This window comes from Crocodylus porosus, unplaced genomic scaffold (genome assembly GCF_001723895.1).
Source record: "Crocodylus porosus isolate Cpor-Errol unplaced genomic scaffold, CroPor_comp1, whole genome shotgun sequence".
Taxonomy (NCBI): Eukaryota; Metazoa; Chordata; order Crocodylia; family Crocodylidae; genus Crocodylus; species Crocodylus porosus.
The window spans coordinates 13,854,274-13,873,884 of NW_017728907.1; the positions used below are offsets into that span (position 1 = coordinate 13,854,274).

General features: G+C 46.2%; 1 protein-coding gene across 2 annotated transcripts in view; it reads right to left on the reverse strand.

The window, feature by feature from the left end:
* Positions 1 to 3,714: 3,714 nt before the first annotated feature.
* The window catches only part of LOC109307118 (dimethylaniline monooxygenase [N-oxide-forming] 2-like), a 37,115-nt gene continuing 21,218 nt past the window's right edge, over positions 3,715 to 19,611 (reverse strand). For both annotated transcript variants that reach the window (XM_019530812.1, XM_019530811.1), the window contains exons 7-9: positions 17,934 to 18,289; positions 14,605 to 14,677; positions 3,715 to 6,416 (exon numbers count right to left, since the gene is read on the reverse strand). In XM_019530812.1, the coding sequence (XP_019386357.1) occupies positions 6,062 to 6,416; positions 14,605 to 14,677; positions 17,934 to 18,289 (784 nt within the window). In that variant the 3' untranslated portion in view covers positions 3,715 to 6,061. The remainder of the gene's footprint in view (positions 6,417 to 14,604; positions 14,678 to 17,933; positions 18,290 to 19,611) is intronic.

The following is a 19,611-nucleotide window of genomic DNA, read 5'->3' on the forward strand; positions in this document are numbered from 1 at the left end:
GGAGTTCCGCAGCCTGTAGGTATGGAGCTAATTGTTCCTCCCCAGGTGCATCACCTTGCACTTGTCGGTGTTGAATCCTATCCTATTCTCATCCGCCCACCCTTGTAACCTGTCTAGGTCTGATTGCAGCCTATTCATCCCTTCTAGCATACCCACGTCCCCCCACATCTTAGCAAATTTGAACAGGGTGCTATTTACCCTTCCTCATCCAAGTTACTGATGAAGATGTTGAATAATGCAGGCCAGAGGACCGAGCCCTACGGAACCCCACTGCCCACATCCCTCCAGGATGAGAAGGACCCATCCACTACCACCCTCTGGGTGTGGCCCTCCAGCCAGTTGGCAACCCATTTGTGTCTACACCACAGCCCCCCAGTTTCTTAATGAGAACGGGGTGAGAGACAGTGTCGAAGGCCTTCCGAAAGTCCAGGAAGACTAATATCCACTGCCACCCCTGCATCTAAGGATTTGGTGATCTGTTCATAGAAGGCCACCAGGTTGGTCTGAGAGGACCTGCTGCTAATGAACCCATGTTGGTCGGGTGGTCTGTAGTAGACCCCCACCATTAAATCTCTTTCCCCTCGACTGCCTTGTATTCTAACCCAGAGCACTTTAGAGTGCCCCTTCTCTGATTCTTTGCTAATTGACGAGGATGTGTATTCTTCCTTAATGTAGAGCGCCACCCCCCACCTTTCCTCCCTGTCCTGTCCCTCCTGTACAGCCTATAGCCCTTGATATTCACTCCCCAGTCATGTGTTGGGTCTCACCACATTTCAACGAGCCCCACTATGTCTGGATTGGTGTCAGCTAGCAGGAGGGTAGTTCCTCTTGCTTGTTTCCCATACTATGAGCGTTTGTGTAGAGGCATTTGAGGCCTTCTGAGGATGAGTACACTGGTCCCCTACTTTCAGCATTACCCTGGCCCCTGTTGCTTACTTGCATATATGTTCCACTCGTCAGTTTAGGCTGGGCTGTACTTGTGGGTGTTGCTTGGTTTGGCAGTCCAAGGCTTCCTCTGCCCTTGTCTTCCCCTTTCCCCAGTGAGCCTAGTTTAAAGCCCGCTCGAGGAGATCCGCCAGCCTAGAAGAAAACACACACTTACCTTTAGGGGAAAGGTGGAGCCCATCCCATCCGAGCATGTCTCTTGTTGTGATGTGCGGGTCGTTGTCGAGGAAACCAAAGCCCGCCTTGAGACACCATTCCCGAAGCTGTCAATTGGTCTCTGTGATGCATGTCGCATGCTGTTTTCCACGTCCACTCACTGGTAGGACAGAAGAGAAAACCACCTGTGTGCCTATCTCCTTCAGCATGTGGTAGTCCGCCATCAGGTGATCAGGGCTTCTCCTGGCTGCATCATTAGTACCCACATGGATTAGGAGCATGGGGTAGTAATCGGTGGGCTGGATCACGGCCTGGATCATCCCCTTCATATCCTGAATCTTTGCTCCAGGTAGGCAGTAGACCTCATGTGTCAAGGGGTCCTGGCGACAGATGGGGCTCTCTGTACCTCTCAAGATGGAGTCGCCTATTATGATCACTTGACGCTTTTTCCTCCGTGCCTGCTTAGCTCCTTCAGCCTGTTCAGAGCGTGGAGTGTGGAGTTGCCTCCTCTCCCTCCTCCTCCAGTGTTGCCAGGGCCTCGTACCTGTTCTCCAGCCGGACTGGAGGGACTGGTACTGCTGTGTTACGAGCAGCCCTGATTCTGAAGGTGACCGTCTACCACTCTGCAGTGGAGGGCACTTCCCAAGGTGCTTCTTCTTTGGGTGTGTGGCCCTGCAGGGAAAGGAAATAGCCATCAATTTCTTCTCCCACCTCCCTGATTCCCCTCAGCCTGCTAATCTCCTCCTGGAGCTCCCGTACCTGCATCTCCAGGGCCCTAAGGCAGGTACCTGCAGGACAGGTGTGGGGGTCACCAATCCCTGCTCCCCCCGGCCTTGCTGGGAAACTCCCACAGGCCAGGGGATGGGGAGATGCCAGCCCCCCATGGGCTCTGTCTGGGTGGAGGCCTAAGATAAGCCCTGGGTAGGCTGCGCCCCCTGGGCAGGGGCCCTGGCAGCACTCGTGTTGACATAGGAGTTGCTGCTTGTTTATGGCTTAGTGCGGTGCCTTCGCCCTGCCCAGCAGGAATCTCCCTCCTGGCCCTTCCTGCTCTCCCGCTGGCGCAAACCTTGACGCAAACACTGGCGTGCTGTATTCATGCGGCGCGGCTCGGTAGTGCAGCTCCCTGCTGGCTCAGCTAAGAGGGATCCGGGGGGCTTCCCCTCCGGATCCGGCTCAGCTGCGTCCGGGCCCTCTGCCCACTTTACCGTAGGGGGATCAGCTGCTGCTGGCTCTGCTGGTGCTGTGTCCGCCTCCGCTTTGGGTCAAGTAAGGGGGCGCATGTGCGTGCGGGATACACGTGTGCCTGGATCTCTCTCCTCCCTTCTTCTGGCTACATCAAACCGTGGCTTTTAAAGGCCACAGTTTGAATTTCCCACCACTGCCTCAACAGCCAATCAGGTGCTCCGGTTTTCCTGGAAGTGCCTGCCCGCAGTCCTGCCCGCTACACTCCCCCGCTGGGGGGATCCGGTGCCTCCTGGGCCTGCTCCCCAAGGGGGACAGTCCCTGGCTTGGAGGGACAGTCCCCCCCTAGCCTACGTGGTGTGGCTCGGGAGCGTGGCTCCCTACCGGCTCAGCTAAAAGGGATCTGGGGGGCTTCCCCTCTGGATCTGGCTCAGCTGTGTCTGGTCCCTCTATCCACTTACCTTAGGGGGATCAGCTGCTGCTGCATCCACCTCGGGTCAGGTAAGGGGACACACGTGCGTGTGGGACACACGTGTGCCTGGCTCCCTCCTCTCCTCCCTGCTCCTGGCTCCCATTTATAAGCACTTCTAAAGGGAATAAGGTCATGTGAAGAACAGGAGAAACTGAGGCGTTTCAGGCAGGAATAGAATGGCCAGTTCCCCATCTCTGGAGGGAATTAAGGGGGAAAGGGCATCTCTCGTCTGAGCAGCCAGTGGGTACTACATATGCACTTGCAGGGGTATTTGAGACAGATGATGTTTTAGCCTTAAGCCCTCATCCACTTTGGAAGGAAGCTGCTTGTCTCCAGTGTCAAAAGCAGAAGGCAGGTACATTTCTCCAATTTATTACATTAGCAAATCCAATTTTTTAAAAAGCCTGTCTCATGATGTTTTGGAGTCTGACTTATGGCTTTTGAATGTGGGTTTCACTCTATTGCAGGGGGAAAAGAGGAGAGAGAGAGAAAGACAGAGAAAATCCTGGAGCTAGTAAGTGAGGTAAGAAAGAATGCGCTTCATAGAAAGACAAGGAAAAAGAAAGAAAAGAGGGAGATTACTGCCTAAGGAAGTTACTTGCTCAGAACAGATAGTAAAACTCAGAAAGGAGAGAAAAAAATGTGAAGGAAGTGGTAGGAAAAGATCTTTTGGTAGTAACATGCATCACATCAACAATGTCACTCAAGGACTCTCTCTCACCTCCTCCTACTCAGCAAAACTTAGGTATCCAAAAAAGGTAGCCTTCAAAAAAAAATCACTACTCCTATTAATGTTATGTATAAAGTATTCAAATATTGGATAGACACCTTCTGGAAGGAAGCCAGAAATAATTTACATTTTGTTAGAGATGTTTCATGCCTTTTTGAACATGTCCCAAACATCATGCCAAATATTTCCTGCAAACTTTGTAATAAAGAAGGAAGATACATGCTTAGAGGTCTCAGGAATGCATTTTATTGCTTTATTTGATCATCCTCCAGAACCTTATTACTCGCAATGCATCAAGCAAAAATCACAGCAGTGGTAGTAGCTAATATTCATTACAGAAGAGATGGTTTTCCAACATTTAGTTACCTTGAAGGGAGAATAGGTTTTTCACTTCCACATCCTCAAAAGAGCTGTGCTTATTTCTAAAGACAATTGCTTGGTATCACGGGAACTTATAGTTAACTCCCTTATTTTACTGCAAATGTATAAGTATCAGAGTTCAAGCAGAGTTAAAGTACAAACTTGCATTGGTTTAATCAAAACTGGTTTAGCTAAGCCAGTGCAAACATGTTGTTTCAGTTAGTCGTCTGATTTAGGTTCATTTAAATGTCTTCATTTAAACTAAATAAAGAATAAGCTACTCTCAAAACAAGTAAAAACTTCCAAACAGAAACTTGCATCATTTTCACTAACTTGGTTTAAATTTGCACCTTCATTTGGTATAAACTGCTGCATGGACAAGGGCAATGTTGCTGTAGATACTGTTCTTACTTTCCTAGCTTTGAAAGTTTTGAAATCTCAAAAGAATGTAGAATTAAAAAAAAATCACATTGAAGGTCTTTAAATTATGAAGGTAAAAAAAGAAGGAACTAACAAATGCATTACCCATTCGTTGGCCAAGACAGCGATTTGCAAAGAGTGGGGGGAAGGTTTGTTTGTGTTTTGGTTTGTTTCTTGCAAAAGATTTGAAAGAGAATCTACGTATAATTTTGCTAGCTCCATATGTGTATGTATATGTATATGTATATGTAGCACTTAGGAAGGTCTTTAACACTTTTCTCTCCTCCACCTTCTGAACATAACTTAGCATTCTCTCTGTCTCCCTCCTTTCGTATATGATAAAAGTGGCATAAATGGCAGCAGTTATCAAAGCCAGTGAGCATTTTATTGAAGATGGTAGCTGTAAGCAAATAATCATAAATAGCAAATGCTTTCAAATCAGTGTTCTTTGGTAATATTCATGGTGTTGAAAATAAGTCAGAGCTTTCAGCAGCAAAAAGGTGATAAAATGTACTTACATCATCAGGTGCAGATATCAATTTTAAAATGAGCTTGTTTAAAGCAAGTGCACTCTTCAATAATGTTTAACCACTCTTTCTTTTCACTTCAAAAACAAAGCATTTCAACTCCTTGAGTATCTTGGACTCATTTGGGCCCATGTTTTACATTCCTGTCTTTCAAAACATCTGCAGACTGCCACAATCTCACCTTTGCAAACAGGTTTTCAGACTGAGTTAACACTATACAACTTTTCAAGGTGAAAGTAATTTTGTCACTTTATGAGCAACTGTAGACATAAATTTGTACTGAAATAAATCTCCCGTCTCAACCTTGACTAGAACATCACTACTACAACACTCATAAAAATATAGCTTTTACTGTAGTCTTTGAATCAGAGTCTTTATTGAAGTAAATCAGCCTGAATTTCAGTGCAATTTTGCTATGGTGATTTATGCTAGCTGAGATGCTTGTTTTTATCTTGCTGATTTTTAATTGTATCCTTTAATTAGTAAATAAAAGGCAAATTCATCAGCAGCCCAGGTAGCTGACAACTTTAAAGAGGCTAGGACAGTTCACAGGGATTTTAGGAGCTTTATGCTCCTATTTTCATTCCAAATTTTACCTTAAATAAGAAATAGATATTCTGGGAAATGAAAATAGTATTACACTACAGGCTAATCCACAGACACGCCATTTTGCACTAGTTTAACTATGTTGGTCAGAGGAGTGCTTTTTTTTTTTAAATGGAAAGTTATTGCATACCAGCACAAGACCTGGTATGGATGCCATTATATCAGTACTTAAGTGCTTATACTGGTATAGTTAGTTTTCCTTCTCTTATAGACATAAACTATTTGGGTACAAGTCACCTTTGTGCTAGTAAAAATACATCTACTGATATAACTATATTATGATAATTAAAGTGGTACTGCTTGTGCACTGAGTAGTTATACGCTATGGAATAAAACTCAAACCTGCAGAATAAGGTTAGGCTGACAAAAGGATTTCCTCAATTTAAATGGGAGTGGCTTAGCTAACTTCCTCAGTCTGTTTTGAAAAATCTCAACTCATAGCTTCACTGAAGAAGTTCAATCACCTAATCTGATCTAAAATGGCAATGATGAGTCCCCACAATATTCACTGGAGCCATTCAGAAGCTGGAAATGTTCAGCACCTCTCAGAATAAGCCCCATAGGGTGCTACATGGCAAAGAAGCTGTTATTTTTGAAAGGCAAGAATTCTGTGTAGGAAAGAGCAGTATGTTACATCTGTGAGAACCTACACGTATAAAGATATTAGGATTGCTGGAAGCCAAAGAAAACAGCACTCAAGACAGCAAGAAGACCAAGCATCATGAACAAATAGGAGATTGAGGAATGATTTGAGGAACTGTGCACAACTCGAGTTTTTGTGGGTTTGATAATCCTCTCCTTGCAAGTCAGGATTGCATTTCTGGCTCCATCCCACCTCCCTGGGCCAGTCAAGCGGAACTGGAATGGACTGCAGGGGCCAAAGAAAATTAACAAGGCCAGCCTGGGGTCTGTCAGAAGTAGTGAAAAGATTTTCGGTTTTGCACCAGAGCCTTCTGCAAGCTCATCCAGATACTCGATATGATCCGTTTGCAGAGTCTGGCTCCGGCTGGTACCAAACCTTAGAGAGAAAAGAAAAATGCTTCACATATCATGATTATTAAATGATTAATGTAACTTGACCCCAATATGCCCTTTTCACACAAAAGCAAAGAGTTAGTATGTAGAGAATTACAATGGAAATCCAGAATGTTGCCAGCATCAACAATACTATGTATACTAGAAAAGAAGGCCAAATCACATGGACAACTCTGTTCCAGAGAATAGTATCTGTCTCTGTATGTCGAAGAGATGATATACTACAGCCATATCAACCTATTGCTTAAGAGCAGATAGAACAAAATATATTACGTCTGCAACTCCAGAAGAGATTAAGAGATTGGAGTCAAGCTATTAAAAGCATTTTAGGTAGACTTGTGGGTGCCTGCAGCATTGTGGCTGAATTATAGTTGTCTTCATGGTTTGCCCAAGAAGGTCTTATGAAAGCATTAATTGCTTATAACATACAGATTTTAATGAAGCTAAGGTTTCAAGATCAAATTAAGTCAAACTGTAAATGGAAGAGTGAGATGCTATTATGCTTTTTTGCAACCAAATGGCAGTTTTGCAGTCTTGTAAATGACCTTTTTGGCACTTGTACACAATGTGTGATTCTGTTACCCATGCAGTATGAACAAATGCTTGTGCAATACATTAAGCGCTAGTTGTGCTGGTATATGACTCCATATGCATGGCACAAGTCCCAGAAAAAAAACAGTCCTGCTGCATGAGCACCAAAACTGCAATGTAGGCACACACAGAGTGCACTTTAATGCACATTATCCTATTTTAATGCGGATTAAAGTGTCACAAAAAGTGCTCTTTAGCTAATGCACATTAAAACAGGATAATGCGCATTTTTCTGGTTTACCTCACAATGGAGGTACTAGATTTAATACACATTACCTAAAGTACATTAATGAGCATACAGGCACTCCCAAAGGGTAATAGAATTCCTCTCTCATGAGAGTACAGTTCTGATATGGGGAATCACTAAGAAACACTGACCTGAAGCAGAGCCTTGTGTTTAACATGTTTTGGTTTATGGGTGTAATCAAAATTTTTGGTTTCAGGATGTAATCAAAAGGTGTATTAACATTAAATATTGTTATCACTGTTAAAATTAAATGTATACTGTTGCTAAAGTGCTGATGCATATTGGCATGTTTAAGATAACAGGCTTAAGTAAGAAGAATAAAATACTATAAAAATGGATCTTATCTGAGATCAGGGATTTGAAATGCATCCTGGCAATTGGGAATCCTTTCTAATTACAGACTATACAGGTCAATCAGCTGTGTTTCTTTTATTTATTTATTTGTTAAGGTAATTGCTAGTATGATTTGATTCTGCCATAACCACATAAAAATTCTAAATTGTCGAATAAAGATCATCTAAGAATTCTTTATATTTCTTTAAAAAAAGATAAAATAACTGGAATCATCTAAAAAAAAAAAAACACATATAAAACCTTCCCTCCAAATAAACTCCAACCCCTTACTTGACCCAAATAAAACCCCCCCACCCCCCAGCTCAAAACAAGCAAGCAAGCAAGCAACAAGAAACAAAAATCTATAGGCCCAAATCGGCTATTAGGTAAAAGTGCCAAGAAGCCCTGCTGAAGTGCACCATATATAGACGTGGGGTGAGCTGGGTCAAACTGATGTGGCTCCTCTTTCGGTAAAGTGCTGTCGTTTCCCCTCGCCTTCCCCCCACATCTGTTAGTGGCCTATGTATGCAAATCACATCTACCCTAACAGGCTATTTGCATATGTTCTGGCTGTAATTCCATACACAGCAGTATGTACAATAGGGGTGTGCGAAATGGGTCATATTTGATTCAGATTCAGATTCAGCCTGAATCTGGGACAGTGATTCAATTCGTTGATTCAGATCTCTGTCCCCGATTCGATTCAGCTGTGTCCCAGGGAAAGAAGTAATGAAGAGTACTTACCGGCAGCACGAGATGCAGCACAGAAGGGGCGGACTGAAGAGCCTGCGTGGCTCATCAGCTGCCTCTTTATTCAATTACAGCTGGCCGATGACGTCAGCGTCAGACACCGGCCGGCAAAAAAAAAATGGCAGCCGGTTCTGTGGAGGAAGAGGGCAGCACGAGAGAGGAGCTGCAGCCACTGCAGGGAGTGGAAAGGATCCTCCCCATGGGACCTGCGGAGCCTGCTAAGCTGGGGCGGACGCTGGCAGGGCAAGGTAGAGCACCCAGATAGGAGCCCGCACGGGACAGAGAGGGAGCGACAAGCACGCCGGCCACAGAGATGGAGCTAGAGCTGCACCTGGAGGCTGAGCTGACCCGAGGTGGGAGTGTTGCAATGACTGGGGCGAGGAGGAAACTACGCCGGGGGAGAAGACCCTGGGAGAGCCCTGAGGGGTTTATAGTCGGGTCGGGTATCGCTGCCAGTCCCAGCTGGGTTGACAGGAGGACAGGAGTGAATACCGGGGCGACAGGTCAGGACTAAAGCAATGCCCCCAGCTAGAGTCCAGGGAAGGATAGTAAGGGGGCAGGGTGCAGCCACGACAGGCAGTGGATCTTTATTTTGTGTTTTGTTACTATGTTTTATTTAGTTGCCCTGTGCAAAAGGGAATAGAGGGAGAGTGCAGTTACCCCAAGGAACTGGGCTAAGGAGAAGCCTCAGAAGGTTTACCTTTTTTGTGTTTCCCCGAAAAAAGGGGTGGAGGCAAGGAGGGCCAAGGGAGTAGGCCCATATGGGCGAACGTGGTTATAGGCCATGGGCACCTAGACACCAAGTCGGAAGGAGTTATCCCACCGGAGGGGATGAAGCCAACAGATGGATGACTCACTGAAGGAGGCGTGAGGCGAGTCTCTAAGGTGCTTGCCGTCTACCACCAGAGCGGAGCCTGAGAGCAGCTATTTGAGGCCCGGTGGTCACAGGCTGAATCCAAATCTGAAGATTTGATGCTGATTCAGAGAAACAGAGATTTGGCCACAAACACAGCTTTAAATATTTTTTCTACATACCTTGAGGTACCAGCACAGCTTGTGAATGCTGTAATGGTGGGGCAGACGAAGCATCCCACAGGAGCATGGGGGGAGGGTGTGCCGTGTCCTCCATGGTGGACCCCCACTTCTGGGTCCACTGCCGAGCACACTGGGGGGCCCCCCGTGCCTTCACTAGCTTGGTGATCAGCTGTGGAGGGACTCTGGGTACCCCCCCAGACCCAGGAGGCACCAGCCATGGATCCAGGGGGTGGGGGGCCTGCATATTCCCCGGCAGACCCAGTACTTCTGTCCACTTTCAGATCTGCTATCGAGCATGCTGGGGACCCCCCTGTGCTCCTGTGGGACTCTTCATCCACCCCACCATCTCAGCATTCACAATCTGCCTGGTACCTTGAGGTACGTAGAAAAAACATTTAAAGCTGTGTCTATGTCTGAATCATTGAATCTTTCCGAATCTCTCCAAATTGATCTGGAGGGTTCTGATTTGATTCAGAGAGATGAAAGGGTCTTCTGATTTGGTTCGGATTTGGGGATTCGGCCACCAAGTGGAGCTGAATCTCCACCAAATCAAATCAGCGACCAAGGCTTCATATAGCCCTTGTGTACAAGTCTTTTGCAAACAATTCCTTGTATGCTATTCTGAAAATCTGGCCAAATAGTAACAACTCTAAGAATCACAGTCTCCTAACTGCCAGAGATGGAGGGACAAGAAAAGCTATTACATAAATTCCATCTTCTTGCAGGGTGCACTTTGCAGTGATTTAAAGGTTACACTACACTACACTTCAATTAAGGTAAATAATTGGAAATCTTTTCAAAAGACAAACATCTCTTAAAATATTTTGTGAATTTCCAGAAGGTTAATATTATTCTTAATTTGGCACTTGGATACCACAGCAATGAAGACTATTTAAAAAACAACCACCGCCCTCATACAGTAACAATCTTTTCAATCTGTTGAGTATTTGACACTTGTATATACCGTTAAATTTCTCCTCAACTACTGTATAGTTGAAGCCTCATTTTTAGGGGAATAAGGAAATATTTTTAATGCAACTAAGGAAGCTTGATCATCTCTCTCTCCTTCCCTCTAACAATGACTCTCTGATGAGAAAAAACTGTGAAATTCTTAAACAACATGTACATTCTTGGTTGAAGATGTGCAATTGACAAAAAAGGCATGTGATACAAGGCTGATTGATACAGTACTCAACATGTATCAAACAGAATAGGTAGGGAAATCCTCTACCACTTTTACATAAGAGGAAAAAGGACAGAAATTAGAGATTGGGTTAAAGTAGAGGACAGAAGCATCATGGGACTGGAGGCCTTTGGAACTGGAGGAGGAGTTAAAGGAAAGATAGTTTTTTCTGGAATCCATTTGGAAAGGCTTTAGGTTTTCCTTAGGATGCCAGAGTGAGGTGACATTTTGTTATTACAAAACGTGAGTATTTTGGAAAGATGCTTATCTCATTGTCTCTAGTAAGTGAACATGTAAGTTAACTAATTCACATGGCCTATTTTTAGAAAATCTGGTAAGTACTGAGGCTGTTAGACTATCCTAAGCTTGAATGTTACTGAGTGAGTCAAAAGGCAGCTGTGCAGATCTTTTCCAGGTGCTAAGATCAATTCACTGTTACAGAGATTGAAGGACTACAGAGGTGATATTGGCATATGGGAACAGGAACCTCTGCAACCATGGTTAAAATATTCAGTAGGCCTGTACAAAGCAGCTAATCTTTGCTTCAGATTCAGCCGATTCAGGGGACAGTGATTTGATTTGAATCCCTGTCCCAAATCACTCTGACCCATCACCTGCCTGCTCTCCCAGCTCCCAGCACTTTGAAGAAAAAAACCCCAGGGGTGGGGGGCAGCGGGGATCATGGGGGGCAGCGGGGATCGTGCAGTCCCATGCTGCATGGGAGGCTCTGCCACAGGCTCCCCGACCCCCCACCCCTGCTGTTTTAGCCACCGCATGGCTGCCCTGCCTGCCCCAGCTCCTGGCCCTTTGAGAAAAAACAAAACCAAAAACCCCTGAACTCACCAGTTCCTGCCTGGCGGGGAGCAATTTCTACTGCCCCCCACTGTGTAGGGGGCTCTCCATGAACCCCCCGAAGCCCTGAGGCTGCTGCAGGAGCCAGTGAGTCGAAGTTTGTTCGTTTTTTTTTTTTTCCTCTAAAGGGCTGGAGCTGGGGCAAGCAGGGATAGTGTGCAGGTGTTGGGGGACTCGTAGTTTCATAGTTTTATAGTTTCTAGGGTCGGAAGGGACCTGAGAAGATCGAGCCCCTGCCATGGCAGGAAAGAGTACTGGGGTCAAATGACCCCAGCAAGGTGTATATCTAGCCTCCTCTTAAAGACCCCCAGGGTAGGAGCCAGCACCACTTCTCTTGGAAGTTGGTTTCAGAACCTAGCCACCCCGACAGTGAAGTAGCGCCTCCTGATATCTAGCCTAAATCTACCCTCTGCCAGCTTGTGACCGGTATTCCTGGTCACTCCTGGCAGTGCACGGGGGAACAGGGACTTCCCCAGTGCCTGCTGGACCCCTCTGACTAGTTTGTAACAGGCCGCTAGATCCCTCCTCAGCCTTCTCTTGTGGAGGCTGAACAGGTTCATGTCCCGTAGCCTCTCCTCGTAGGGCCTGCCCTGCTGCCCCCTGCTCAGGAGAGTGGCCCTCCTTTGGACCCTCTCGATGCTGGCCACATCCCTCTTGAAGTGCAGCGCCCAGAACTGGACACAGTACTCCAGCTACAGCCTGACCAGTGTCGCATAGAGGGGGAGAATCACCTCCTTGGACCTACTTGAGATGCATCTGTGGATGCATGACAAGGTGCGGTTGGCCTTCCTAACTGCATCCCCACACTACCGGCCCATGTTCATTTGGGCATCAGTGATGACTCCAAATCCTTTTCTGCCTCTGTACTGACAAGACGGGAGTTCCCCAACCTGTAAGTATGGCACCGGTTGTTCCTTCCCAGGTGCATCACCTTGCACTTGTCGGTGTTGAATCCCATCCTATTCTCATCCGCCCACCCCTGTAACCTGTCTAGGTCCAACTGCAGCCTATTCATCCCTTCTGGTGTGCCCACATCCCCCCACATCTTAGCAAATTTGAACAGGGTGCTATTTACCCTTCCTCATCCAAGTCACTGATGAAGATGTTGAACAGTGCAGGCCAGAGGACCGAGCCCTACGGAACCCCACTGCTCACGTCCCTCCAGGTTGAGAAGGACCCATCCACTACCACCCTCTGGGTGTGGCCCTCCAGTCAGTTGGCGACCCAATTGACTGTGTAGGTGTCGACATCACAGCCCCCCAGTTTCTTAATGAGAATAGAGTGAGAGACAGTGTCGAAGGCCTTCCAGAAGTCCAGGAAGACTATGTCCACTGCTACCCCTGCATCTAAGGATTTGGTGATCTGTTCATAGAAGGCCACCAGGTTGGTCTGAGAGGACCTTCCATTGATGAACCCATGTTGGTTGCCCCTAAGCATAATTTCCCCTGCTGGCCCCTCGTGGATATGCGCCAGAATAATTTTTTCAAAAAGCTTGCCTGGAATCGAGGTAAGACTAATTGGCCTATAGTTTCCTGGGTCCTCCTTCCTCCCCTTTTTGAAGATGGGAACAACATTGGCCCTATTCCTGTCCTCTGGCACCACAACAGAGCACCATGAGCGCTCATAAAGCCGTGCCAGGGGTCCTGCAATGACCTCAGCCAATTCCCTCAGTACTCTAGGGTGGAGATCGTCCGGACCAGCTGATTTGAATACATCTAGCCCTTCCAGAAGTTCCCTAACTAGTTCCTCGCTAACCCTTGGACTAGGTGTGCCTTCCCTGGGATCTAAGGGGGGCCCAGAGCGGGGGTGACTGTTCCGGTCCCTGCTTAGGAAAATAGAAACAAAGAAATCATTAAATATGTTGGCTTTGTCCTCTGGCGTGACGACCAAATTTCCTAACATGTCTTGCAGGGGCCCCACATTACCTGGAACCTTCTTTTTGTCCCTTATATATTTAAAAAAGGACTTCTTTTTGTCCTTGATCCATGAAGCTTGTCCTTGGTCTTCCTGACCAGCCCCCCCTGCATCCTCGAGAAACTGCAGTACAGTCCTCCCTGGTGATGGCCCCTCCCTTCCATTGGGTGTATGCCCCCCTTTTAGCAAGGAGACATTCCCGGATGCTTTTAGTGAGCCATGGGGGCTTTTGTGCCCTCCTGCTCCCTTTGATCCATGTTGGGATTACCTCCCTTTGGGCTTGGAGGATCATCTCCTTAAGGGGCAACCACCCTCCTTGGACACCTGGCTCTCCTCCCCTCCGGGACCTCAGTGCTTCTCCAACTATCCTCCTTAGCTCACTGAAGTCTGCCCTCCTGAAATCTAGGGCTGCTGCCTTGCTGCAGGCCTTTGCCACCTTGCGCTGGATGGTGAATTCCGGCAGGTGTTGATCACTGTCACCCAGGTGGTCGAGCACCTGCAGCCCCTTCACCAGGTCATCACCCGTGGCCAGCACCAGGTCCAACAAGGCATCTCCCCTGGTGGGGCTGTGCACCTCCTGGGTTAGATAATGGCAGAGCTCCCCATACAGTGTGGGGCAGTGGCCTGCCAGCACCCAGTAAGTAGTAGGGACTTTTTTTTAAAGCACTGGCAGCTGGGATGGGTGGGGCAGCAGGCAGGGGATGGGGCCTGGCAGGGGTCTCTCCCATGGTCCCTTCCTCCAGCCTCCCCTCCCCCACCTCCTACTTACTAGCTTGGAGGCTGGGTCTAGCTCCCTGCTGCAGCAGGTGGGGACTGTCCGAATTGCCAGAGCTCTCCGAATCTTTCTCAAATCAATTTGGAGAGCTTTGAATCCATTTAGACCTTTTAATTGGTCCCTGATTTGATTTGGATTGGGAGATTTGGCCACTGAATCAGGCTGAATCTCCTCCAAATCGAATCAGCACTCGAAGCTTTGCACAGCCCTAATATTCAGCCTGGGGTAACACCTTCTGAAGGTCTGGCAAGCATAAGAGATATGGAGGTATCCCAAGTGCACAAGGCACTGGGAATGTGTGCCTACTTGTGACCTAGTAGAAGCTGGAGTATATTTTAAGCCCATGTATACCAGTCACAACTTTCAGAGACTTTGGACTGTTTGTTCTGAGGGGGAGCATAAAAGAAAAAAGATGCATGTTCTTCTATGTGTAAAAACTGCCTCTAGGCTGGACTGGAGAACAGCAATATCAGTAACAGGAGCTCTCATACCAGTGAATCCTTTTCTCTCTCCTCTTGAGAGTGTCAGTCATCATGGTGTTCTCTGATGGCAGTACACTCAGCCCTGGAAATTAAATGTAGTAAAATAAAATTACTAGTAAGAAAAGCCCCAAGTTCAGATTTGGTTTTAGAAAAATTAAACACTTCCCACTGTTTACTATAGAACTTTAAAAAGTGTGTCACTTTGCCATGATACATATGGTAAAGGGACGGTATTTTTCATTGCAACGCCCTGGCTTTCTTTTGGGTATTACGGTATTGATAAATTCACTTATTCTACCCTTATGAAAGAAGGAAAAAACATTCTGGGGTCATTAGATTCTTTCACAAACACTGCTCTTTGACACAGAGATACTGTTAAATGCAAGAAGCTAATTCTAGCTAGGGTTGTCTGAAATAAATTGTGTGACAAGTTAGTGCATTTCTATAGTTGCCCTCCTCAGAGATGAATGCAATTCAGCTCATTCCATCACTCGGTTCTCAGGAAGCAAAGAAAAGCCCTTTCTGTTCCTAACTTCATTTGTCTTTTAGAATATTTTTATAAAGGACAAGTGAAATAGACTGCCAATGGTTTTCATTTCTGCATTATTTCTGCATCATCATAAGTACTTGTGAAGCTTTTTATAGAAAGCTTATGCAATTTGTTTTAAAACCAGGTAGGCTGGAATTTCAGCTGTCAAAGCATATAAAAATATGCATACTGTTCTTTCGGGTCTTTTCAAGATCTATTGTCCGTTAAGGTAAATATTGGCCCAAAAGGGTCATTAAATCTTGAAATCTATTTCAAGAGAAGAAATTGTTTGTATATTATATAAACTCTTGTTCATCAGTAAGTGGTCTCATTGAGTTTAAGGGATTCAGCTAAGCTCATACCATTGCAGATTGGTGGCAGAGCTGGAAATAGAGCTCAGGAGTCCTGGCTCACAGTTCTGTGCTAGATAACACTTCTGCCTAGAGAAGTGCCTGCTTTTGGAGGTAAGTGCATTAGATATCATCTTGGGTCCGGTCAAAGACTGTGGTCAAAATAAAGAAATAAACATCAAACTAAGATATTCACAATAAACATATTGGACACTCTCAACAACTACAGCCTTGTTCCCTTCCCAAGTAGGTATGTTATCAGCAGAGATCCGGGTTTTCTGTTGGCCACAGAAAACTGTGGATTTTCTCCTTTAAAGGATAAATATGTGGGAAATTGTGGGTTTTCCTTGTAGGCTGACAGGTTTCCAGCCTGCAATGGGCTGCTGGGGCTGGGGGGAGCATGAGGAGGGTGAGCACAGGCAGGGGGAGCCATGTGCATGTGCGTGTGAATGTATACGCACAGCAGCCAGGCAGTGGGGTGGAAAGTGTCTCCTGCAGCTCCCTGCAGGTAAGTCTATGGGGGGTGGGGCATAGGTAATGTGTCGGGGGGGCATAAGGGGACAAGTGACCCCCTGATTTTTGTGCCCACAGCAGGCATGGGGCTGCAGCCAGGCTGGATCAGCACAGGCAGGAGCTGCCACCACTGTCCAGGGAGTGGGACCTGGTGTGGGAGTGTGGAGTGGGGTGGTGAGACTCATTGCTCCTGCTCCTGCTGCTAGGTCCCCTGCACCAGCTGTACCACCAGCAGCATGAGGAGCAGCATGGGAGAGGGGTCATGCTGTCTTCACCTCTTCCCCTCATCAGCTACTCACACATTAGGCTCTACCTCACCGCCATGGCCCGACCACTGCTTTCCTCAGGCCGTGGCTGTAGCCTGGAGGGGAGGTGGGATGGAGGGAAGCATGGGCAGCCTCATGCGAGTGGCAGCCAGGCCATGGTGGCAGGGTACAGTGACAGCCTGGTGCACAAGCAGCTGGTGGTGGGAGAAGGTGAAGGCAGCACCCCTCCTCAGTCCATTATTTCTTGCACTGCTGGTGGCGTGGCTGGCATGGGGGCCCAGTGGAGGTGGCAGCTGCAGCAGCAAGGAGTCTTCTCACCCTGTGGCCTGCTGGGCCACAGAAGTGACTCTTGCCTTTACCATTCTGGCCAGGCTTTGCCTTCATGCCCTGCTTGTGGGCATGTGCACCCCACGCTCCCCTAACATCTTGCCTATGGCTAGGCACCCTCCCTGCCCCACACACCTCACCCTGCCCCACATACTGGGAGGGTTGGGGCTGGGGTTTGGGAGTGAGGGGCACTATCATATTAGGGCCGCTTAGCACCACAAAAGTAGCAGGGGGGATAAGTGCAGCTGGACCTGCATCCTGGTGAGCAAAGTGGGAAGGGGGAACTCTGATTTTCTATTATAAAAAAGCCAAAATCAAATACAAAATATATAGTAATTTAGAATTATAATTTATTATAATGATTGGTAGGCTTCCAAATTGTAAATATATCAATGAAACACTGTGTTGAACTGATACCACTATATATACATAGTGGCATTTCATTTTAATAATGGAAAAACGTAGATTTGGGGTTTTTTAATCAGAGATTTTTTGGATTTTTTTAATTAGAGAAACCTATGGTCCCTGGTTAATCAGCTCTTTCTGTGACAGTAGCTAGCAACCCAACTCTGACCAAACAGTACTTCACAGGTCTTGATCTCTTCTCCCCTCCGCTCACAGTTTAGTCAGAGACATATTCTGTTGATATTTTCTGTCCTCTGTGTGTGATATATCTATCTGTATATCTAGAGATAGATATGGATATAACCAACGTATTGGCTGCTGTGCCACATCAGGAAAAAATAATTAGCTTCAACAAGCCTTTCTTTAAAACTCTGGCAGAAAGTTATACTATTGATTTGTATACATGAAGTCCAGAAAACATTTTTTGTTGAAGTCTGAATCTCTGCATAATACAGGGCAATTTCACCCAATGGTTTCTTGCACCAAGCCCAATGATTTGTAATTGAACTGGAGCAGTGATTTTAGGAAAAAAAATCTAGTTCTGATTTAAGAAGAGTCCAATGGGTGTAGGAGTCATCTCATTGTGTAATAAATTGTTCTTCTAGTTCAGCTATCCCCCTCCCCCAACCCCAAAATCTGATGAGATCTGCACCTTCTTTTGAGAAATATAAGGATTCAGTCCCCTGAGAAGAAGTCAAATGTGAAATTATTACCTTTTAGAACTGCATTGGCATCTCTCCCCATTTTTGTTTTCTCAGTTATCAGTTTTATCTGATTTAGGCCTGCAAATTCACTGCAGTAGAGACTATATGCCATACCTAACCTGGTGTAAAGACCTATTGATCACCATGGTAGTTTTCAACACTAAAAGCTAAATTGGATCAAGCTAGTTTATGTTTTTCCCCTTTTTATTACTGTATGTGAATCACATCTTACCCATCCACTTACCCTTGAAGACTCTTGTGGCCCAGCGAGCCTGCAGTTCTGCTGTTGGCATGATAGGCCCAAGAGGCTGTATAAGCCCAATGACAGCCAGTGATGGCTTTTCCAGTTGAGGAGGGAAGACATGTTTATACAGAGGGGCTTGATTGTTTTCTACTTTGATGACAGACTCCTCAAGGAAGGGGAAAGAGAAGCTGTATCCTGTTGCAAAGATGACAACATCAACATTCTCCATTACAGTTCCATCTTCAAAGATGGCGGAGGTTTCAGTAAACTCCTTCACGACAGGCTTCACCACCACACTGCCGCACAGGATACGGCTTGGCAAGTCATCATTGAATACTTGTTCTTTCATCAGGGCTCTGGAGGGAACCAAGGAGATAGAGACATTTGATTTACTGATATGATGCAAACTACAAGCCAAGGTAGGTTAATCCATGTAAATAAATAGCAGAGTCATAGACATTAGACATTAGGGCTGGAAGGGACCTCGGGAGATCATCGAGTCCAGCCCCCAATATCCAGCAGTACGTGACACAGACCCAAAACAAATTAACTGTAGTGAAGCAATTAAAGTTAAGAATGCCAAGTAACCTGGAGAAAAGTAAAACTGAACCACTCACCTGAGTTGGAAAAAAAACCCTGTGTCAGTCCATTAGAAGGACTACAAACAAGACTCCTCCACTAGAAGTATCACTTTATTTATTACATCCTCATTTTTAATAGGTCAGATTCCTCATACAACTTCAAGGAACCATCTTGGCATTCCAAGTTCCATATCTCTGGGACAGTTCTCAATGAAAGCTGTATGATTTGCTTGGAAGTTAATGTTAGGTTTTGTTGGGGGGGGGCGTGGTGTTGAGTTTTTTTGTTGTTGTTTTTTTTTTTAACGGATTCACTATTTTGAGAAATGCACATCCTGATTCTCAGGGGCATGAAACACCTGTTACTCTTACTGACATTAGTTGCAGGTGCTAAAGGAAAAAAAAATCAATTGCAAAGTTTTACTTAGTGGTGACATGTAGGGGGCATACCCCCGACAGGGTATGCTCCCCACTTAGGTGACGGGGCAGGTGGGAGCACTGATGCCCCTCGTGAGTGCCGGCTAGGGAGTGGGAGCACTGGTTGAAGCGCTGCAGCCACTTCCAGGAGTGCTGTGCGCTTTGGCCACTTCAAGCGCGATCGACCGTGGGGGGATCCCCCCAGTTCGTTGAGATTGGCCATGGGGGACCCCTGATCCTCCCAGTTGTGGACTGGTCACTGGGGGGGGCACATGCTCCCTCCGACTAAGGTGGAACCAGTCACCCATGATTTTGCTTATGTTGAAAAATCAATTTTAATTAAAGCAGGGTGTGAATTTTAAGTGCAATAGCTAGTCCAGGTTAAATCCGTGTATAAGCATTCCTATGCTAAGTTTAAGTGTACCTTTCTACTGTTTATTTTAATTCACAAAGGACATAGTTGTATAAGCAAATCATCACAGGGTAAAAAGAGAGCAATCTTTACCATAGTTTCATAGTTTCTAGGGTCAGAAGGGACCTGAGCAGATCATTTAGTCCGACCCCCTGCCATGGCAGAAAAGAATACTGGGGTCAAATGACCCCAGCAAGATGTGCATCTAACCTCCTCTTAAACACCCCCAGGGTAGAAGCCTGCACCACTTCTCTTGGAAGCTGGTTCCAGA